Below are 24,953 nucleotides of genomic sequence, written 5' to 3' on the forward strand. Positions count from 1 at the left end.
GCGTCTCTATCTTCATGTCATAATAGTAATCGTCTACCGCTTATAAGCTGTATAGTATATTGCTATCCCTTTTATTTTCAGGTAGAAACTAGCGTCAGACAGATACTTAATTTAAAACCTCAAAGTGTATCATTATTCGGTGGCTGTAATAATCTATACTTTTTGACAAAAGCTTGTAAAACTAAAGTTATTTAAAAAAATTGGATGATAATATTGTGATTTGTATTCAGAACTTATACTGTTATTTAGATTCAAAAGTATTTCTATCGAGATTAACTTTGATAGAGTGAGTTTGTTGCGATGTCGTGATGTTCAAATCCATAGGGGTTTGGTCCAAGTTACAAGATGCAGATAGTCAATACCTCTGTTGTGCCAGCGGGATTGTCCGAAAGGGTTACCGTCAGTAGGAGTCTGACACTCTGAACCCAAATCGGAAGGAGTCATTTGATGATTTCCCATCGGGAAAAAAGACAGTCAATACCTACATGCCTTATACAGCCTTCTGCAGAAATCTATTGAACTACCTTCACTTTTACAGACTTGACAGAAAATGTATTTATCGAAACTTATCGGCAATTAATCGCTTTGTTTCATCTGCAACCATTTTGTGATATTTTCCTAGCGGAATTTATCTGGAATATTTGTAAATAATCGGTATTTTCTTTTCCAATATACAAAAGCTCTACTGAGCACATGAACAAGGTGGTTGGACATGCTACGTGTTTTATTGAACGCGTTGAATTATTTGCAGTAACATAATATTATATTACTTCTATGCTAATCTATTTTTTACGACTCCTGCACTAATGAGTTTAGTCCTTGTATCGCGGGGGGTTTCACAAACATACAATTCACATGCACAAAGACACCCAGACTCAGAACAAGCATTGGTGGATCACACAAACGCTTGTCCTACGCGGGGATCGAAAACGCGTCACGTCACGCACAGTGGGTTTGGCGTGATGACCTCAACCTCTCGGTTATCCATGGCAGTCAGATAATTTCAAACTCCTAGGCAAGTTGGCTTCGTGGGCTACTATTAGTTGTAAGCTAGTTTCTTGTACAAAACACGCCTTTCCCCTACACATTGTACCACAACCCCGAGTGCAATGCTCTGCAGTTATTGCTCGCCACCCCGGCAACATGCGAAGGGTTTTCAAAGCGGAGCTTACACAAAACGATTATTTGAGCGCTCCACTATTCGCGCGTTAATATAATTTAGCCGCTTTATAATAATGGAACGAAGCTTCCAATGTCACATTAATGCTAAAATTGTTTTGCAGCATTATACACTGGATATGAACTTAATAAATGGTATCATGTGAAATCTGTATGCGGCACCTTGTACACGATAATGATACAAAATATGATCATGTTTATAAGAAAACTGGTCAAGTGCGCGTGAGACTCGGAGTACTGAGGGTTCCGTAATAATAAGTTAGACAAAAACAAACGTTTAAATCCTTGATCTCCAGTTTTATTAGTTGTTGTTACAGCGGCAAAAGAAATACACCATCTGTTAAAATTTCAACAGTTAAGCTATTATGATTCGTGAGATAGAGTGGTGGCGAACGGACCAAGATGACAGCTTAGCCTCTGTAATGGGGATCCGAATATACCCTTTGTATATGGAACTATTAAAATGTTTAAAAGTTAAAAGACTTCGGCTAGTGCGAATGTTACAACACCGATCAACTACCTCTTTTAGACCGTAGTTAAGGATGCAAAATTCCATTCAATTTTCAACCATAAAGAACATTGACTTAAGTCACTTTTTCCTAAAAAGTATCTACACAGACCCGAAATTCAACCCGCTGATAGTGCTCCTAGGGTTTATTATCCAGCCCTTGACTTAGGTAACAGTGTAAATGTGACTTGAAGAGTGATAGCGTCGTCGTGACAATGATTAATGCCACCTAAAATTATTCTAAGGATAGAGGGACACATATTATCATCTGTTTTTAGTTACCATGGCAACGAACTGATCATTTATTATAAGTTATCTTTGAATTAGCTAGCGCGACTAGAAGCGTGGAAATGGGTTTTAGGTGCAAAATGTAACTATATGTTAATAGAGGGATTTGATGTCTTCAACCTAATTTTATCGAAATAGATACAGATTTTTCAGAATGAAGAAGTAACAAATGTTCATAAATTTACGCATTTTTTTTAGAAGCTCAGTTTATTTTTGAACTGTAAAATGGAGTGATTGGAGGATTTTTTGGAGCGAATTGATTTCGATGTCTTCCGAGACAAAATAAAATGATTATATGAAGATTCTCAAACATTAAATAAAATAATTGTGTTTAATGATTTTTACCCCCCTAACACCACTTTTTTATTCACCCCTTGAAATTCTATTCGCCCCATTTTACGGTACTAAGTAAGAAATAATGTGATTAGAATACAATTTTACTAGGTATGTAAAATGCGCTGTTGCCGCTCAAACAAAACAATGCCAAATATAACACAAAATATTCATAATAGACATTCTTACAAATTTAAATGTGGAATTCCAAAATGGCCGTCAGCATCTGTCACATTCAACTCATTTGTTTTTTTTTTTATCGTTTTCAGCCAGCTATTTCAAGAAAATGATTCATAACTTTACACCAAAACTCAAGACAATAAATTCATAATTGGAACAATAGCTATCCAAGGTCAGAAAATACTGTTTAATGATTGTAATGTTTAACATTAAAAATATGTCATGGACAAAATAATTTATTAATATCGATAGATACAATTACTTATCGTTTATTGCCGAGTACGTTCCAATGTTTAATTTAAAAACTGTGGAAACGGAACAAAACAGTTGGGAGAAAATTCAATAGACTGTACGTGACCGAGCACTAGTGTTGGTAGGGAGCATTGCTCCTAGTAAATACATATCATGTAATAAATTGGATGAAGTTTCTGCGTTCTTAAATTGAGACAGCGAATACCTATACGGATACAAAAATGTATTTACCAGTTTTTTTTTATTGACGTTGTATTGCGTCATCGAGTAAAATATGAATATTAAAATCATTGTGGAGTTCGTAATGCTTAAGAAATTAAAATTATTTTGACTGTGGTCGCGAGATTGAATAAAGGTGTAATTTCGCACTCTACAGTATCTCCCGTATGGTCTAGTGGCTAGGATACCTGGCTTTCACCCAGGGGCTCGGGTTCGATTCCCGGTACGGGAATCTGTTGGAAATAGTTTTATGCATGTTTTTAACAATTTATTACAACATTTTGGTACATTATTTATAATATTTTGAAGCATAAAACTCCATATCATATTTCACTTCATTAACTCACAGATTTCACTTTTTTATATTATTTTCCCGCCACTAATTCTCTCACGGGTGTAAGTCACATATTTCTCAGATAATTTTTGTAGGCAAAAAACAAGTACCTGTTAAACATATCTTAATCAAGGGTTAGGCCTTAAACTTCCGCTACATTTTTTTGTGTTAATTTGATCCAATTTCTAAATGAATAAATAAAGTAAGGTTATAAATATTTTTTATGATAAAATCATAGAAACTTCTTTGAGTTATATAAATTACAATAACACAACCGGTTGTTGTTTCCAATCAGGTTCTGTTTTTATTCGCACAATAGCATCTTTCGCTCTTATAATACACCGTGTTTTTCTAGTCGTCTTCCAAAAGCAGCCCAGTTCGTGTATCCAATGACTAGAACACGTTCATGATAAAAAAATAGGTATTTATGAGATTTGAATTAATTTAAAATGCAATTTTCTTCAATATTATGATGCAATTCGTAGTTTTTTAGAAACACAGCTCTGTTGCGAGCGCGGTCCGAGCCTTGTAACAGTGGTGAGGGGCGCGGGCGGCGGCTTTTTTATGATTTTTAATAAGAGTATTTTCAGATTTCTCTTGTTTAATTTCTTTTCGTACTTGTTTTTTTAGTTGATGATAAAAAAAATCGCTCCTAGGGGTAGGGTATTCTTTAGTAATCGGCTGCATTCATAGGAGTGTGGGGATGGGGGGAGGGGGGAGGGGTGGTGTTTAGGATATACCCCTTAAAGGGAAAAGATGCGGAAACGTATATTTTTTGAGATTTTTTGAAATTTAGTTTTGAGGTTAGGAGTGTCAAAACGGTGTTATTGGCTCGGTCGACGGAGCCCCGCTTCGCGGGGCTCCTACTTCTGGGTGGTTTAAAAATAAATAACCACTTCTGACCTAACCTGTCCATGTCGGGGAGCTCCGAGTCGGGGTGTTAACTATGATGATGGTTCTAGATTTAGTTTTATACATTTCAACATTTTACATAAATTTCGATTTATATGATAATCATCATAACAATTTAGAAAAATCACAATACGAAAACACGGAACATAAACAATCGCGAACGAAAAGCGAATGAACTAAATGAACTATTGGAATGTAATTACACTCTTTGACAGTTGAGTGACACTTCAATATGACGGTTAGAGTGAGAAAACACTAGTTTTTGCCATACATTATAAAATTTTCTGTTTCATTTTTGAGAATTAACCTCAAAACTTTAATTTAAGATTTCTCAAAAACTACACATTTCCGCACAAAAACACTTTATATTATAACTCGGGGTATCATTGCCGATCTATTAAAACCAAAAACACCCAGTAATTCGTGCAGCCCGTTTCTAAAGTCAACCCAAGATTTACTATGAAATAAGCAACACCCTTGTTTATATTTTTCTTTGTGATATGCTTTGTCTGAACATAACCTATTAAATAAACAAAAACTTTGTCTCTTTTACAAATGAATACAAAAGGGCCCATGAAAATTTACTGACTGACTTGAATAAAATTACTTTGACATCTGTCATTAACGGCGCCAAAACGATAACACACCAAGGCAAGCAACATTCAGCCTTATAATTATAATCGAATCATTCGTTAATTTGGGTCTAATTATTAAGTGACGTCTCAATTAGTCACAACCGAGGCTTATTTACATAATAATAAATGTAAAGTATGTTAATTTGTACGTATAGAGAGAATATTACAAAGTTTGCGAGTGAACCGCTCCGAAGTGAACGAAAGTTTGTTCAATTTAGTACCTGCGTTATACAGCCATCTACATATATTATGAGCACAATGAGTGTCGGAATAAATTTGTGGTATTTTACGCGGTGTTGCCATTTCAATTTACTTAATCGCCCATATTTTTATGTATGATATATCTGTGTAACATTTTGTTGCTTTCATTTTCGTTTTTACTTGTCGTCTTATTAGTTAGAGTAATGTGTCATTTATAGATTTGCGTTTAGGATATCTAGATTTGGATTGGATTATTTATAGACCCCGAAGCCAGTTTATTCTTAGCCTGGAAGAGGTGATAGATAAAGCTGTAATTCAAAACTTGTTATAACAAAATATTCCTACAGCGAAACATACAAATGCGTAGCGAGCCACACAAAAAAAACTGGAAGTAATTTCCAATGTGTAGAAACATCAATAAAATAGAATTTTCATTCAAATATTAAATTCCCGTGAGTGTCTAAAAAACAAATATATTCCCATCCGTCATTTATTTCAAACGGGAATTGTTTAAAAACGGAACAAATTCGTACCATAAACAAGAACGAGCATTCATCTTTACCACTCACGATAAATTATTGACGGGCGATACGGCCATTCATATACAAAATACATTGATAAAGTGAAAGACATTTTTTCAATAGCAAAAAATGTTAAATAACGTCAGCTGGGAGGCGAACGCCGACGGCGCGGCGGTCCAAGACTTCAAAACGACCTGTCTGCCGGCACTTTACTACTAAATGCAAGATGTAATGAATGCACTTGAGTGAATGGATGGCGTGGGAGCCATTCGAGCTAAATGAACCGCAATGAAATGGAAGTAATAAGTGCGGTAAACGGAACGTGTAGTGATTTTTATGGAAATACATTTCTGAATTGATAAAATATTTACTGAGGTTTTGTGAGGCGAATGAATTTTATTCTGCCGCGCTTTCTGTGGCGGCGTGAATGGCGGGCTTTATGCGTGTAGTAGATTTGTTAATGGATTCTCGGAATGTTTGGCGTATTTCTCGTTTTTTGTCCTTTTGTTGTTGTTTATTTACGCTAGAACTGCAAATTGATGTTAGTTTGTTTAGGTAAAATCTTTTTCTAAATATTCTTTGAAAAAGCGAATGGTTTTTGCGACGCCAAGGCGTGGGCTATATATAACATAAAATTCTAAGTTGACGCTTTAATATTATGGTAACTTTTCAATTAATGTATAAATTTTCATCCATTACGTAGATTTGCAAGCAGACGAAAGTAATAAAATCGCAGCGAAAGCTATAAAATCGATATTAAACCGTCCTTTTTAACATAATCAATACAGAAGCGAATTCATAGACAAGAACAGTAAAAACGAAGTACCAACGTAATAAAACTGTATCTCGATAGCTTCTGTTTTATTTTTGATCTATGCGTTGTTGTTTTATTTATGGCTTTGATACACAGCGGTGTCTGATTTATATAACCATGTAGTGTCACGGTTCAATAAGCAAATATTACGAGAACATAAGTCATGTTCGCAATTAACATAACATTTGCATTATTGTTATTTTGCAGCTGACGGCAATAAACTAAATGGCATTGGAAATAACTATTAAATGCGTTCGTAAAAGAAATAACACAAATTAATTGTTGAATGTTCGAAATTTTACTATTGAATTGTTTAATTATAACCTCCTAATTTCAAAAACAATCATTCACCTATTCATCTTCCAGAAATAAACGAATGTTCCATTATCCATTCCTTATTAAACTCATTCAACAAAAAGCAAAGACAATACTCCTCAGATAAAGTTACCCGCGCTTTTTTCGCCGCAAAATCAGTCTGTTTTCTGTTACCAGTTGCGGCCGCGTTCGTGAACAGGGAACGAGCAAAAAGGCTAATCACCACTGCATACACCAACGAGAACAAAACAGGTAAGCGACAGCAAACTTTGTGTACACGTTTTTAATCCTTATTTCTTTGTAATTAAAGTCGTGTTTTCTGTGCAAGTAACTGTGAAATAAATTGGCACTAAGCTCTCTAGCGTAGATTTAGTTCAGAAACGTCGGAGTGTTTGCAAAGGCAATCAACACGTATGTTGTGTTGCAAGTTTTTTAAAAGCAATTTTATGTTAAATGTAATTAATGTGTCTGCTCTAGCTGTCGTTTGCAATGAATCGGCTGATTGTACAATTATTGCTTTAATTGAATTTACTGAGAAAATTGTGCGCTGGCTAATGACAGAACAAAACAAAAGAAGGACGAGGTCTTTGCTCCCTAGTTGGACAGAAAAAACGTATCGATTTGTTTGTTTTGGTGCACTTATTTATTTCATAAGCTTTTATAGATACACAAAAATACACTGAATTATGTTGAAGTCTAAAAGGGATACCGACTTTAAAATATGAATGGTCAAGAACTTTCGTATTCGTGTTAACAGGATGTGACGTAACAATTAGTGGTGCTCTCCAGAATTTGACACTTAGTGGGAATTCGTGGAACGTTCACAACTATTGAGTGAACAATGGCGGGAATCCGGGAACTATGTAACTACGTCACTGGACAGGTATTTCGGACATTTTAGAATAAAACGGTCAAGTGTGAATCGAACCGGGGACACTAAAGGTTCCGTACAAATTTGAAGAGGTTACTGAAAACCAGATTTGCAAAAAATCGTAAAAGATCAAATTTTTTAATGTCCCAATGTATTTTTTGTTGTTTTATAGCGGCAACAAAAACCCACAATCTGTGAGCATTTTAACTATCTAGCTATCATCAGTTACAGCCGGATCAGATTTTTGACAAATGCACAAAACAAACACCTGTCAAAAAATTTTTTTTTTTTCCTGCCTCTTTGTCAAAAATATTAAAGATTAGTTTTACTAACTTAAAGCAATATCAGCAGTATGTCCTGCAACCAATTTCTTACACAAAAGAGGTTGAATACACCAAGAAGCTACCGCAGGAAGTCTACAGTGTGGACGATGTCTCGATCGACACTTCACATCAAGTGGCAGACAATTGTGTGACCTGCACTGGACAAACAGTTCTATCTGATAAGCGAATCACTACACACGGGTAGCGTGTGATTTAGTTACAGTAATGTCTTCAAACGATATCCTAGTAATGTTTGATGGATGGATAATAATGCTGGATGTATGGATGTTTGTTACTCTTTCACGCAAAAACCATTAAATAGATTTAGACGAAACTTTTCACACAGATAGTTTAGAACCTGTATTAACAATATACACCGTGATTTTTTAGTCGTCTTACAAAAGCAGCCCAGTTCGTGTATCCAATGGCTAGAACACGTTCATGATAAAAAAATAGGTATTTATGAGACTTAAAAAAAAATGCAATTTTTATTCAATATTATGATGCAATTCGTAGTTTTTTGGAAACACAGCTCTGTTGCGAGCGCGGTCCGAGCCTTGTAACAATGGTGAGGGGCGCGGGCGGGGGCAATTTTATCATTTTTAAGAGTATATTTCAGATTTCTCTTGTTTAATTTTATTCGTACTTATTATCTTAGTTGATGATAAAAAAATAATAATCGCGCCTAGGGGTATTTTACGTCGGATACATGAACTGGGCTGCTTTTGTAAGACGACTAAAAAATCACCGTGTATAGAATTTTATCCCGATTTTAGTTTCCCGTGGATCATTTCTTGCGGGCGGACCTGCGGGCTACAGCTAGTTATTATGTACTTTGCTAAATATGTGTCTTAAATTTACAAGTTTTTTATTTCTATTAAATGTTTATGATTTTCTTGTAGCTATGGATGAGACTGCGACTCATTATATTGATCTTCAAGACAAAGAGGATCTTGTTGTGCTAACGTGAGAAACGTGTCAAGTGTCTCAAGTGTCTACGAATTGTGATAGAAAGAAGCATTTAAAATATGTTAGTTAGACTACCAATCGAAACAAATATGTGTTATGTAAAGACAGGAATTCATAATATTAATGTGCCTAGCGTTGATACAGGTGTCATGACGAGATTGACAGTATTGCCAGTAAACACTAAAATTTGACATAAGTAAACGTCAATTAATTTCGGGAAGGCATGTGACTTAAAACAGCTATTTCCATATTTTTTTACTTTTTATATAAACGTCATTGATTGTAGAATAATCACTTGGCAGAGGCTGTTGTAATTTCCTATAAACAAGTGAACTGTTTAGTAAATGGGTAGATAAAAGAGACTTCGTATTACTTCGGCTATGATCGGCTGCGATCGGAAATCGTGGATTAATTGAGCAAGTCAGAGGAGGGATGACGAGACGAGCGCTTATTGGCTTAGCCGTTGTGACGTAATGAGTACTGTTAATCCGATCTCGTAGACAAACGTAGAACATTTGTCACGGTTTTATATTTAGACTAGCTGTTGCCCGCGACTTCGTCCGCGTGGTTAGAAGATATAAGTTATGATTTATACCGGCCCTGATTTTTTCGACAATTTCCATTGTATCTTCGCTCCTATTCAGCGTGATGGTTTATAGCCTAAAACCTAAAACAAAAATAATTTTTCAATTTGAACCAGTAGTTCCTGAGATTAGCGCGTTCAAACAAACAAACTATTCAGCTTTATATATTAAAAAAATAAAAGATAGATATCAAACATTTTATGAACGAGTTATTCAAGCATTGGTTGTGTCTTCGCATTATGCTTACGAACCGATCAAGATCGTGAAGAGTGTTATCAGGTATCAGAAAGGAGGTTATACATGCGTTCCATGTTAAATATTATTTTGAGGGTTATACATACTCTCTACGGTACATTTTTTTAAACTTTTTGTGTATCCTTAGTTGCAAAAATACTTCATAACTATGAGTTTCACTGGTTACACTTATTTTCTTAAAAAAAATCTAAAAAGTATCTGCTACTTGTGTGTACTACATGAAAGTTTTGGGTAGCCGCTTAGAAAATGTTTAAAGCCTTGTTGCGTTTTGTTCATGTTATTTTTTGTTCTGAAATTCAGAGGGGAATCGTTTTCCATTAAAAAAAGTATTTTTATTTCTTGTTCGTTATATAGATTTGCACGTAAACCGCTTAACAGTATAGCATGGGATTTTGGAAAACAAGCTTACAACAAACTTCATTCCCGTTTTCAACTGCCATCAAATCGTGTATGTTGTTAAGAAATCATTTTATTGAAAAAAATAAAGAGGAGAAGGACTCATTGCAGTAGTGAGACAATAACATGGGCTATTAAAATAAATAAAGAAAACAGGAACATTATTCTAATATTATTGTAGTGTAAAAAGTGACATCATTAAATGCCAGATAGCTCGCTATCACGCCACCACCACTGCCATAATATTATTTTGAAACATGACGGCCCGTGGAGTCGAAGTAAGACTAACAGAAAAAACGGCAATTGTCCATTAGACTCTATACACTTCTTGACAAAAAAGGTTTCATAGGAATAGCATAGGAACAAACTACACAATGTATATGATCCCATTCATTGAATCCTGGCGCCATATTTTTTTTAAGCGTCTCGCTGTTGGTTTATTTATTGGTCCATGAATAGATACTTATTTAAAGATGAATGTCTTTAGAGAGTGTAGTTTTAATTTATCGTTGTATTAATGGGTACTGAAAAAAACTAGGTGGGATCTTTTAATGAAGGTGGTTAGGTAATAAGGTCTTTTTTACCTTTTTTGGAGTGTCGCGACGAGAATGGATATTTTTACAAGAAAGGTGTAGGAAGGTACTTGAATTTGAATTCTGTGATGAATAATGTTCGGTTCTCCAATTTGTCAGCTACCTCTATACAAAATGTCATCGAAATCGGTTCAGCAGTTTCGCAATTATATTATTAGGGTGATTAAAAATCCTGCTATTAAGTTATTTTACTGACATCTGACAAAAATGCAAGGATGAACAAAGTGGAAGTTTCGGTGCTGTGGTTTACCTTGGGGGACGTATATGCCGACTATTACCCACGCGTCCAGCAGTGAACCTGAATTATACTCTAAGTTAAACAAGATTGATACTTCGAACAAAGTAGAACAGTTATCCTATCAAACAAAAACTTCAAAGCCGCTTTCCAAACATTTTTATTAAAATAAAGTACACTAAATTAAAATACTATCTACGTTTAATTAGTCTTAGACGTCGCGTTGGGTGCCAATAAGCCCAGACGACCTCGGTACTTGATTCTGAATACTAAAGAGGTCGGGTCTATGACTTTTATTACAAAGCTCCATATATTTAATATATTTTCTTACCAAGACATTTTAAATTGAATTTTTGATTTGAAAAGATTTTTAGTTTAAAGATTTGTATTTTTTTGAAGCTGAATGCTTTTTAAAGGGTATTAACGGTCTTGGAATTCAAGAAAATCTTTTTTATTATTCTTGGCAATTGGCGTTTTATTTAAAATAGCTATTTAAAGGACGGTTTTAGGAACATTAGAGCTTTAGAAAATAAAAACTAGCAACGCAGAAAAAAATGGTAGTTTATTCTGCGGAGCAGAAGCAACTAGCATAAGTAAAAAAATATGACTGCGTTCTACTTGAAAACGTTGAGTATGTCCAGAAGAAGAGATATACAAATTAATCTTTAATTAATATTTGCTTTATGTACTTTCTCTCTGTGTTATTTATCTGTTGTTAAAGAGGCAAACAAAAATACACCTTTAAAAATTTCAACTGTCGATCACGGTTCATAAGATTCAGTCTAATGACGGATGGACAAACACAACAGCTATGCTTCAGTAACAAGGTCCAGTATTTACCCTATTCATACTGAACCCTATTAGTACTCTTCAAAAGTCAGGGATAAAACTATCCTATGTTCTTTCTCAAGGTCAATTCTATCTCTGTACCAAATTTCATTGAAATCAGTTCAGTGGTTTTGACGTGAAAGCGTAACAGACAGACAGACAGATAGACAGACGGACAGACAAATATATATTTATAATATTAGTAGTGATAACACACCAAAACGAACTATTCGTATAACCTTATGAAATAGTCGAAATTCCACAAGTCCATAACAAAATAATATTTCACTTAGCCAGCTAAAGTTCATGCCAACCCTATTAAATAATATCTCTGGTAACATACTTTTAAGATCCTTTATAAAATGAATGGTAGGGTTGCTACAATAAAATGTGGACGTAATATTACAAATATGTATGAAATGCCGAAAGTTTATAAATATTATGAATATTTTTTGATGAAAGAAAAATAAATATTGCGAGGTTTTCTATGTGTTTAGTTGGTTAAATAAAATTGTAATATTCTTGTTTTTATTAATATAATGTTTACAATAATGATACGGTATTTTTTGTGGGTACTCAAGACTATGAGAAATAATGGACAAATTAGAGTTTGTACTATATAGAAAAGATATAATTGTATAGCTCACGACCAGACCTTTTTTTACTATTTTCAGTCGGTTTTACCAAAATTTTATCGATTTTCTAATAATTTCTCAGGCTAGTCTAGCTCTCTCCTAGTTTATAATGAATAAACAGTCAATCAACGACCTTTATTTATAGACGACTAGCTGTTGCCCGTGACTTCGTCCGCGTGGTTAGAAGATATAAGTTATAATTTATACCTGCCTTCTATCTATCTTGTAGGATTCAGTCAGCGTTTGCAATGTAAGCGCAAAAAATGTGTTTTTTTACGACCTCGCATAAGAAAACTCAAAAATTGTAGCCTATGTGTATTCTGATGGTTTGACTCTAGAAAGCATGTTTTTATCCATCTAAAGGTACCTGTATACATGTGTGTGTTTTCAAACAGAATGTGCGTGCGTGGCCTGCCTCATCCATTGCAGGACATAAATCTCACTTACTGGTGCTACGTGCGGTTGACTAAGGCTTTTACCCATGAGCCTCCCAGTTTCCAACAGTTCAATATAAAACTCATAGAGGTCCCAGAACATAAGACTCACGGTCTCAATCGGACTCTCGGTAGTACTCAAGATCAGGGCCTCAATTCTGCTACTTAATTTATAATGGCCAATTAGTGAATGGAAATTTGATTAAATTGGCACTATTTGTATTTTTCTAAGCATTTTTACGACATAATAATTGGACATTCAGAACGGGGAGGAACATTCAGGGTCAATACAATGAATTTCCAATTATTGTTTTGGCAAATAATCCTATTGCCATTCATTCATCAGCCATTGTAAATACCGGAATTGAGGCCCTGCAGTTTTTTAAGGTTTTTCTTCTGGTATAGCACTTGTGTGTGATACCAGCACCCACATTTATGAACAGGAATTATTTATTTAATAACGGTTTAAATTTTACAGACCCTATCGATAGCATGAAATGGTTACGTGACATGAAATTAAGTAATACTCATTTCCAAACCTACTTCCTCAGTGCCCTATGTTTTTCTAAACCTTCACTCACTAATAAAATTTCAAGTATTATATTATGTTTTAAAAGAAAAATAATTTAAGTATCAACTGCGAAACCACATCCAAATTCACGCGACACGCCATCTCGCCAGCCCAAAGCGCGCTAAATTCCATTCGCTCTCATAAATTTGTCAAGCATCAAACAAAAAGTGCTATCGAAATCCCAATAAAAAATCTGGTAAGCCACCACAAATGATAGATGCAGAAGGTTTATCGTCACATATAAGTAATAACGTCATGTTGATATTTTCATACTAAATTATTTTGCCGCTAAGATAAAAAAATGGAAATTGAGTTTAAACAATTGATGGGAGATGAAAAATATAGTTGAAAGGCGACTATAGTGAGGTGAAGACCTACTTTATTTTTCATACACATGTCTTTATTACAACTGGCCAGATGTTTCACCTATTCAATTAAAATAATCCGATCCGAGCTAAAATTGAGTAAAACGAGACGATTCTATTTTGTTTTAGATAATTGAATAACGCCGTCTCGAAACTCCACAGAATTGTTGAACTTTAACCTAGAGGGGTCTTCACGTTGAATAGTAGCTAAGCAACAGTCTATACCTTTATACTTGACCTCAAATATCTGATATTCGATAAAGGGAGCGATTTAGGATCGGTATTGCTATTTAGGTGATTATCGATAAATCAACTGAAAATTCTTGCTGAATTATTATTAAACTATGCTTGATATGGTAGATATAGTTATTTCACCTTTTAATACTTTAATGGAAGTATTGATTGCATGGATAGTAGAGTGGCTGAGGTCACCATGCCAACTGTGCACGACGTGTCGCTGGTTTGATATCCGCTTAAGTCACGCGATTGGTGTCATCCATGAATACTTTTCCTGAGTCTGGGTGTCTTTGTGCATGTGACTTGAATGTTTGTGAAAACTCCGTGACACGAGGCTTAATTTCCTTAGTGTGAGAGTCGTTTAAAAAAAAAGAAAAAGGGAAAATAATATTACTAGCAAAAAACCAGTCAGACTTTACTGCCCTAATTCATCAAGACTTTAAAATCGCCTTTTAAGTAGGTCTTCTGTTAATTCTACATGGTTTGTAGGCTGTAAAATCGATACCACCGATCCATTGCCGGCCAATTTGTTAGATTGCATTGTAATTCAGTCATTTGTTCTTGTCCAGCCGTCAATGTAACGCGACCATTTTTTATCGTCGATCAGTGTGTGGAGTGCTCGTTAAAAAAGTCCTATTAAAAGTCGTCAAATTGATTGTTCAAATAGGTTTTTTGTACTAGTTTCTGTCTGTATTTTCTACTGTATGTAGTTCGTTTATTACACCAGATACAATTGATCATTTCAAACCCCTAACAATAAAACACATGACAAGTCATAATTAGCAGAATTGCAAAGGTAGTAATTTATACTCTCACTTGGCAATCGGATCTCCATATCCCATTTTTTTTGTATTTCATAAAACGAAGCTAAGAATTCTCTTGATTAAGTCTCTAGTACAGTATATTTCCAAATGTTCGGTAATTCTTCCTAACCACACACCAAACATTGTATAGCAACACATGCAAATAACTCCCTTAGCGGATAAAATCACCAATTATAGAATCATCATTATCATCATCATCATCCACAGCCTTTATCTTCCCACTGCTGGGCATAGGCCTCCCCTTTCTCGTGCCAATTATAGAATAGAAATAGCAATTTATAGATTCTGATAGTAAATATCGTGAGAATGATTCATTATTAAATGATGTAACGGTTTACTCACGCGTATTTATCGGGGTAGCCCGACTAGTTTCGGACCCAACCGGAGTCCTTAATCATGAGCAGACGCGGCGGGATCGCGAGTCGAACTGATAAATACCTAATACTAATACGGCTACCCCGATAAATACGCGTGAGTAAACCGTTACATCATTTAATAGCAATTTATAGATGTTCAAACTATTCGTCATCGTTACACCAAATTTCGTTGAGCCGTGAAAGCTTACTTAATTGACAGACAGAAAACTTGCTAACCCTATGTTATTACGTGAGGCGGATACATACCATGGAATCGTCATTGATTGGTACATTATATATTATTATGTAACTTGTCTCTAAAAAGCAAAAAGAAAACCACCTAAACTCAGAACAAGCAATCGTGGATATGAAATGAAATTAAATCATTTATTCTGAAAGGTAGATATATCATCACTTTTACACGTCTTTTTTATAGATCGCTGTCGACATGTCATATCTGACTATGAAATGTCGAAACAAACTCACTAAATATGACAGAAATATTTACCTTAATACAGCAAAATTACATTACCTACATTGCATATTATTATTATTCCTTAATTACGTAGTTATCTATACTCTATCTATACTAATATATAAAGCTGAAGAGTTTGTTTGTTTGTTTGAACGCGCTAATCTCAGAAACTACTGGTCCAAACTGAAATATTCTTTTTGTGTTGAATAGACCATTCATCGAGGAAGGCTTTAGGCTATAAACCATCACGCTGCGACTAATAGGAGCGAAGATATCATGGAAAATGTGAAAAAAACAGGGCAGGTATAAATCATAACTTATATCTTCTAACCACGGGGACGAAGTTGCGGGCAACAGCTAGTATTAAATATATAGTATGCTAATTTCACTTTGAGACTAAAACAAGGTTACAAGTTTGTTCGTTAGTAAGTGACTGGAATCCTCTTACGAGACGAGTGTTTCTATTCCTCAATGGAAACAATTAGTTGTAAAATCAACCTTATGTACTTGTGATAAGAAGCTTTGTTTTCTTATTTTGATACTAAGTACATGTCTAAGTAGGTACGTATAGTTTTTTGATTTAAATGAAGATGTGAGTTTTGATCGTATTGATTATACGATTTACCGTGCGACCTAGTGACTAGTGAATGTATTGTGTGTTTTTTTTTATATTGGATTAATTTAAACGACTTGTCCACTCGTCCACTGTGCGCGATCCCCGCGTAGGATAAAGGTTTGTGATCTGATCTGAAATTTGTAAAACCTGCGACACAAGGTCTCTTAATGTAGGAGTAGTTTTACAATATTACAAAATGTAAATATTTACAAATTACCACGCCTGAATGAAATGGACGACCTAGATCGAAATATCTTCTAATACCGACGTCTGATTTTATATTTTTTGCCGGGCAAAACAATCCATTACCATATTGGTGCAGAGGCCCTACCGCTATGGTCGTGACAGCGCTATACACGGTATATAGTGGCGTCCCTTTTATACACCAGCAATATTTCTTTGAGACGTTAGGCCCTTGGTCTCAAGACACCAATCACTTATTACCACGTTTCAAACTAAATTTTCTCTAACAAAAGTTGCAGACGACATTTTAAAGCTCTGTTTTAATAAAAACATCACGCTTTCAACGAGGAACTGTTTAACACATCTTTGAGACAAAAAATAATGAAAAAAAGTGTAACGTTTGTGAATGTTTAGTTAGGACGTGTAACATCCTGTGGCTTTTCTGTTTGTAAGACGTGTGAGCATTGGGATTAGTCTTAGAATTCGACGTAAATAATGTAATTAAGAAGTTTTAATGTTGGAGAGTATTTTAGGGACATGACAGAGTAATGTCTGTGACTGGACGGATAGCCGATTCGTAATGGTCGCCAAACCAAGCTCACAGTTTGCGACATGCTACGCGTTCGATCCCCGCGTAGAATAAGTTAAATTAATACAATACAAATTGTATTAAAAAATGACAGATATATTTTAGTTTTACACTGGTTTTGCTCTATAGATTGTGTGTTCGTTGCGTTTTATTTTTATACTGAGTTTTTAGATAAAAAGACACGTAAAGATTGTTTACCTATTTTCAGTATCTAAACAAATAGACCATAGAACTTAACGCTTGAATAAACAACAATTGTATAACAATACGTTACGCGTTAATTATTGCTGTATTGTTGTAATAACATATTGTTAATTAGATCGTAAATTATTAATGCGTGAGTATAGTCAAACAAATTGCTCTGTCCACAGGCTGTAATTATTGCGTAAACATAGAAACTAATTTTGAGGTGTTTCTAATTTGAACTTTATGTATAAATTTGTAACCACCATTTGTAAACAGGAATATTCAAATGAGTGTTAGGTATATTATAAGGCTTGTAAAATTTTCATATAATAAATATTAAGTCCTATTATTTATTAAGCTCTTAAAGAAATGTATGACTTGACATTTCTTTAAGAGCTTCAATAAAAAAAGGCTGTGAGGAAACTAATAGCATCAGAATGTTTTTGAATCATGAAGGAAGCGCTACGGGGCGGTGCGATGATGCTGTCACCATATTATGGAACGTGGCCGTGTCTAATCTATTTATTTTATAAGACCATTTTTATCTAGATCCGATGTTACGAATACTTTTTTGCCAGCATTCATGCCAGATACTATTACTGAATTATTTTAAAGGAAATTATAAACCTTCAAATATTTCTTACATCATAAAAGTTACACATAACGTCAAGTATCAAGTAATTTTAACAAAACTAACACAAACAACAAAATACTTTATTTATAGCAAGCGATTGAGAAAGTATGTACAAAGGCACCATATTTATTGATTCCAAATACATCTCGACAAGCGCCTATTTTACCCTCATCGTAAAATAAATGAAGGAGGGAAAAAACAAACGAAAAAATATAAATACCAAAACGTTTCGTTGGAGACTCTTCATTTGACGTTGGAAAAACATGTTTACTTTGTTTCGCGCAATTTTCTTGAGGCGACATGTCAACCTGTCAGGGAGACTGACAGGAATTAGCGTGTGTGAAATTTAATCTGTCTGTCTTATCAGCAATTATAGGCTATTTTGGGATGGATATTTTTGATTTTATGATATTTTTTTTGTTTAGTTGATATATCTTTGCTAAATTAAGAATGAAGTGTTTGTAAGAAGTTTTAACGACAAATAATTGATTATTTGAATTTTTTTGTCAAATAATCAACTATTTGAAGAAACACTTCGATTAATTCGACGACGAATTAATCGAAGCTATTATTTTTTTCGCTTAAAAAGATTATTACATTAACGTTATTTACCAAGGTAGATTTCACCATATTTTATGAGTTTCCGTGAGTTCTATTAGATCAAATGATTTTATCTTTTTCTATCGCGTAATTCGTTCGCCAAACCGTTTTTTTTTATTAAAGTTCAATTCTTTTCTATTTGAAAAATGAGATTCATCCCTATAAATCTGTCAAAGCCCTTTAAAGTTGACCGAAGTTGGTTGTCATTTTTGACACCTACTAAAATTTGTAGTTATTGTATACATAGTTGTGTTATTAACCAAACATTTTCGAATCTTATTTATGCACGGTGATTTTTAGTCGTCTTACAAAAGTAGCCCAGTTCATGTATCCGACATTAAATACCCCTAGGCGCGATTTATTTTATCATCAACTAAGATAGTAGGTACGAAGAAAAATGAAACATCCTGTTAAAAATGATAAAAACGCCGCCGCCCGTGCCCCTTACCATTGTTACAAGGCTCGGACCGCGCTCGCATTTTAAATTTATCCAAATCTCATAAATACCTATTTTTTATCATGAACGTGTTCTAGTCATTACTAAAAAATCTAGACTAAAAAATCACGGTGTATAAAAACTTTTTATTCAAAAATCACCTTTAAACACATTACACAAGTAAATCCAAAATCAATTAAATTACAATTCAATTTACATAACAAGATGATTACGAAGCATCTGTGAATGATCAGGCTATTGTAATTACAATTCTAACTGTATTCGAACATCTGTATTAGAATTGTCTAAAATTAATTATAATTTGCGATTAATATGATCATCTTGATATGTGTGGGATTACCTAGAATGGTAATGACGTGGTATTTTCTGGTATACTGTTGCTGAAAAGCAAATAAAAAATCTTTATCGATGAAACTATCTGGCTTCATTAAGCATTAAAACCGATCAAGTTTGAGTCGGTCTTCAAAGACTGAGTTTTTCGTACAAAAAGTCACCCATCATCATCATCTGCATAGCTTTATCCTCCCACTGCTGGGCATAGGCCTCCCTTCTCGGGCCAATTTGTAAGGTTTTGCAATGCCTAGCTATTATTTGTTTACCTAATCTTCACTAGTAGTCTGTATAAAGTCATAAATCTAAACCGCAAAATGAAACATTCTGGTAAACTCCTGCCATTATATTTTGTTTGTCACAAAAGAATCTTTAAAAATCCAAACAATGAAATGAAATAATTTATTCTTTAAGTAGGATATACCACTTTTTTAGAAGGCTGGAGTCGACATTTCCTATCTGACTACCCTGAGAAGAAGTTTCGAAACAAACTCAGGGGTCACAGTCAATGTTTAACCCCCACCCCATATCGTACATCAAACTAAAGCTTACCTCTATAAATGTATCGGAGACAAATCTCTGCACTAGCGAGGTCTTCCCGCACTGGGTGTCTCCCACCAGCACCACCTTGATCTCCTCCTCAGCAGTAGGGGTGCTGGCGTTCGTGTCCGAGCACTTCTTGCCGGACCACATGGTGATAACTGGAAAGGAAGAGAATATTTTGTATTACTGTTAGATATAAATGGTGTCTGGAAGAGGGACTAGCTGAGGCCAAGGATTTCAACCGCGAGTTCCTATGGTGATAACATGAAATAAAGTCGGGCTACCCGATAAATACGCAAACCGTTACATCATTTAATAAGGAAAAAAAGATCCGTTGGAGGATCTTAAATGTTGTCTGGAAGAGGGACTAGCTAAGCTAAAGGTTTGCTCCCGGTTTCCCCTTGATGCTGTAGCACATGGTTTAATGTTATATATACAACTATTATAAACATATATTGCCATACAAATGAGATAAAGAAAATAAAAAAATGGGGGTATAAAAAATAGTTGTCCGATTTTTAAACCTATTAGATCCAATATGCACACAAGATTTCATAAGAATCGGTTGAGCAGTTTCGGAGAAGTTCAATTACGTACACCGTGACACGAGAATTTGGTATATTAGATGGTACTTTTATCCTCCTTATATTGGATATGTTCTTAATTAGATTGGTTTCCCGTAGAACGTACCTACTTAAGTAATTTTCGCATGACCCCGTTAATTATGTATGAGCAACACTTCTGATCCAATTTGCAGGCTTTTGTAGTTAATTAAATTAACAAATGTTAGTCATGTTACAAACACAATGACGAATTGAATACCTTTGTTTGAAATGTTTTCTAGGTACGTTATGTAAGTTAAGAAGCCTCATTTATAATTACTCCCCGCTAAAAAATAACTATAGTGGTGATTTGGATGACGGGTGAACCTCCAAAAACAATACGGAACAGAATGACTGCACGGATAGCCAAGTGGTTGAGGTCACCATGTCAAACCCAGTAAGCACGAAGCGGTTGTTTGCTTGTTCTGATTCTAGAGGTCTTTGTTCATGTGACTTTAATGTTTGTGAAGCCCCCAGCGACACAAGTGTTAAATTCGTTAGTGAGGGAGCCGTTTACAAAAAAAAGACAAAGTACTTAACATTATCAATAGTACCGACATATTTATTTACTTAAGCTTCTTATGCATAAAAAATATACAATGCCGGACTTAATTTCTGGAGCATTCAACCAAGGGGTAGGTACATATTAACTAGATTCTCTTAAAACGATGACATTACATGATTGCTACATCGTATTCCAAGTCATCTCAAATTGAACACGGTTCTCTCTCATGAACATCATCAAATTTAATCTAATTCTAAACCGGTCTCGTTAATTACACGTTAGGTAATCACTGTTCCGGGATTCGCGTGTACACGGATTCCGGGAATCTGTAATTAAGTTGTATGGCCCACTTATCAAAAACATCCAGGTACAATAGCGAATTTACAATTTTCATAACTAGGTTTAAACTATTTGTGGAGAAAACTCATAGAGTCCAAAACCGCGACAGATTTTTTCAATTTTTTAAGACATTAAGATTGTTACATACTTTCCCTTTTCAGTTTATAAACGTTTATTTCAGTTGGATGTCAAAAGAATATAGATTTTAAGTTATTTGTTTTAGGTTGAAATTGGTAACCTATTTCCCATTTAATAATTAACAAGAAAAGTAAAACAAAACATAACAGAAAGGTTGTTCAAGGGTGTACAGGACACCATTGACAAATATAATGTTTGATCAGGAACAGAAAAATTATATAAAGCAACATACGTAGAGTATTGGTATAATTATTTACACATACAATTATATATTTGATTTGATATTAGAGAAATGATTAATATTTAACAAAGTTTAATTGAATAATTTCAGTTAAAAGGCCAACACACTGATCGCTAGGCGTGCTTTGAAATACGAGTTATCGACGACTTAGCAAGCTTATTATAATTACCGATAATTTCATAAATTGAATCATAAATTTGAACTTTAAGCGTAGAAACTTAAAGGTCAAATGACCTTACAGTAATAAGTTTCAAGAAAATCTGTTACAGTGAAAGGCGATTTCTCAATCTAATTTCGAATGAATTACTCCATTTTGGATATAATAAAGGGTCTTTGTAGGCTGTTAAAAGGAACTGGAGACTGGGTTTTGGCCCTGCAGATTTTAAAGTAACAGTTTAATCGTTGGTCGTAATGGCCTTACGGTTCTCTGTTTGGGTTTTTACTCACGAGGCACAGGTTCGATCCCAACGCAGGAAAGTACGGATACTATTTTTTTTTAAACTGTTTGTTCTTATCACTAAACGGCTAAAAATCTTGAGTAAACCTGGATTAGGAGTATTGGAATCTAGAATCCAAAATCCGCAGTAAGCTAATGTGGTAATCAAAGCTTCCAAAAGCTACAAAAGCATCCATATCTAGAAAGAGTGCCGTGCCCAGAATAATGCCAAATACATTAATACAAAATACTTGTTATCCCTAGGCAGAGTGATCAACTATATCGTCATTTAAAAATGTAATCGTCATTGTAAAGGAAAATATAAATATTTTTTTTCTACAAAAGTCAGAGGAGAAAGAAAGGCGGAGAAGAAAATACTTGCAAAACTAAAATAACAATAAAAATACACAATGTTATTGCATTAAACACACAAATATTTTTTTTTTTTTATATAAATAAATGTGGAGAACATCACATACATTGTTCTGAACCCAAAGTAAGTTGCTAAAGCACTTGTGTTATGGAATTCAGATACAACCAAGGTACCACATACACCCAGACCCGAGACAATGTAGAAATGTGAATTTTTACATTGACCCGACCGGGGATCGAACCCGGGACCTCAGAGCTAGCGGCACCTTGAAACCGGTGCGTACGCCACTCGACCACGGAGGTCGTCAAACGGTAAGTTTTATTTATGTCATAAATAATCTTCTAATATATAAAATTCCCGTGCCACGATGTTAGTTACCGTACTCCTCCGAAACGGTTCGACCGATTTTTATGAAATTTTGTATACATATTGGGTAGGTCTGAGAATAGAACAACATCTATTTTTCATAACCCTAAGTGATAAGGGTTGCTAACAATATTTTTTTTATTATAATGTGGCATAAAAAATACATACAAATAGAAAAAAAAATCGGCAAAACAACGTTTGCTGGGTCAGCTAGTATGATATATAATAGATAAATAAAAAATCGAGCAATACAGTTAGCATAAATAAAAATAAACAGTTTACCGTTCATACCGAGTAAAACTTGTAGAAATTTATTTTTAACTCCATTAAGCATTCCTCGTGCAAACTCGAAGCCACACGTGTTCAATGTTATTTATTTTAAAACTGTAACGAGATGTGAACGTAAACAATGCTTGACCCGGGTGTCGAACCCGGAACCCCGTGTTAAAAATAATTTGTTCGCATTTGGGATGTCCGGTGAACTTTTGTGGAATGTTATTTGTGAAGGGCTGGTGTGTTATGTATTAATTTTTGATATAAGAGAATGAATGATCCATTTTATATTTGAGATTTTAAATACTTTGTCTTTTGATGGACTATTTTAAGGAATTATTTACACCAGTAAATTAAAAATACAATATCTCTTAATATGCATCAGTTTAAGTTTTAGTTTGACAAATCGTTTATTTGTGAATGAGACAAAACATTAATAAACAATTTGAAACTAAGAAACACATAAGACTATATCACAATTTATTTGAGCTATTTAATTATAGAAAAAAAAAACATAACGTGTGTATTTTTAGGTTTTTTTTTTCTCAGCGATCTTTAAAATATCTAATAGGAACATAAAGGCAGAACTAATTTCAGATTTCGTGCAACACTTGAGATAGCACACTATTTTAATATTTGACCCATAAATGATCCATAAACCACACAATACTTTTCTCGTTGGTTATTCGTAACCTCTTTTCCTACTACGTGAGCATCAAACAATAGTAAACAGATGTCTGTAGCTGTAAATATTGTTCGAGTCGGGTATCGAACCGGGAAACACGCGGTGTTGCGGTATTCACACCTAATATTTATGGTATCCGCTGTTGTTGTTACTTTCACACATACTACAGTTAAAAACGGTGCGGTTTTGATCTAAAACGGATATTTTTAACCGGGTTTTAATAAAGTGATTGATAATTTTATTTTGTAGATAATTTTAAGTCTTACGAGTTTTGTAGATTTTCACACTGGCCTATTAGAGATAACATTAATTAAGTAATTAATAAAAAAAGAATTTCTGAAAATTGGAGTCTGCGAATCAATTCAAGAAGGACAAAGATATATTAAAGAAAACTCATTTAAAAATGACTCGGTCCACAAAAGCTTTAAACACTCGTTGTCATTTAATGACCTTCCTTAATAATTAAAAAAAATATACAGAGACTATATAAATATGTACACTAACTCCAAATACTCTTGTACCTCAACAGGGTTAATAAACTAAAAAGAAATCACTCATCCATACACCCAAGACTTGACGGTCTCTCAACGACAAAATCAAATCAGTTCAATCCTAAACTGGTATTTCCGACCCCCATAATGTCACCTCGTCGCCATCACGGCAATCTGCTAAAAGGGTTGAAAACTCGGACACTGGAGAATTGAGCTCATGCGGCAAGTAACGAGGGAGAAAATGAATCAATTGGTAAGACATGACTTAGGAGGTGGAAAGGGATGGATACATAGTGCGAATATTGTTCAATTATAGGTACTTTTTATATAATTTTACTGGAAGAAAAGCCTTCAAATACGTAACAAACATTAAATGTTATTGGAATATAAAACTAGAACGCTTGCATGCAACTTATACGACAAGTCATCATATGTTTTCTTTATATTAATTTTCCCTAAGTTGCCGCGGTTGCGTGTTGAAATATGCATAAGAATTTCAGCATAAGGACCTTATCTATTAAATAGCTTCATATGTGTAACCCTGTCAATCCTATTTCTAACATAACCTTGGATCCAAGGTTATGGATGCAATCTGGCGGACGACGGGGCCAGTGGCTAATTACCAAAATTTGCAAATGAAGTTCATATCCATGTACACATACCCCAATGATTACTGATCTATATATGTATTAGTTGACCCAGCAAACGTTGTTTTGCCGAATAT

General features: G+C 34.4%; 1 protein-coding gene and 1 non-coding gene across 2 annotated transcripts in view; one reads left to right on the forward strand and one right to left on the reverse strand.

The window, feature by feature from the left end:
- LOC113498010 (rho-related GTP-binding protein RhoN-like) overlaps positions 1–20,004 on the reverse strand; it is a 34,826-nt gene extending 14,822 nt beyond the window's left edge. The window contains exon 1 of the mRNA XM_026877886.1: positions 19,790–20,004. Within this exon, the coding sequence (XP_026733687.1) occupies positions 19,790–19,930 (141 nt within the window). The 5' untranslated portion in view covers positions 19,931–20,004. The remainder of the gene's footprint in view (positions 1–19,789) is intronic.
- Trnae-uuc lies at positions 3,121–3,191 on the forward strand. Its single transcript has one exon. It is a non-coding gene; the product is annotated as a tRNA-Glu (tRNA).
- Positions 20,005–24,953: the final 4,949 nt, after the last annotated feature.

The sequence above is a fragment of the Trichoplusia ni genome, chromosome 10 (genome assembly GCF_003590095.1).
Source record: "Trichoplusia ni isolate ovarian cell line Hi5 chromosome 10, tn1, whole genome shotgun sequence".
In the NCBI taxonomy this organism is placed as follows: Eukaryota; Metazoa; Arthropoda; class Insecta; order Lepidoptera; family Noctuidae; genus Trichoplusia; species Trichoplusia ni.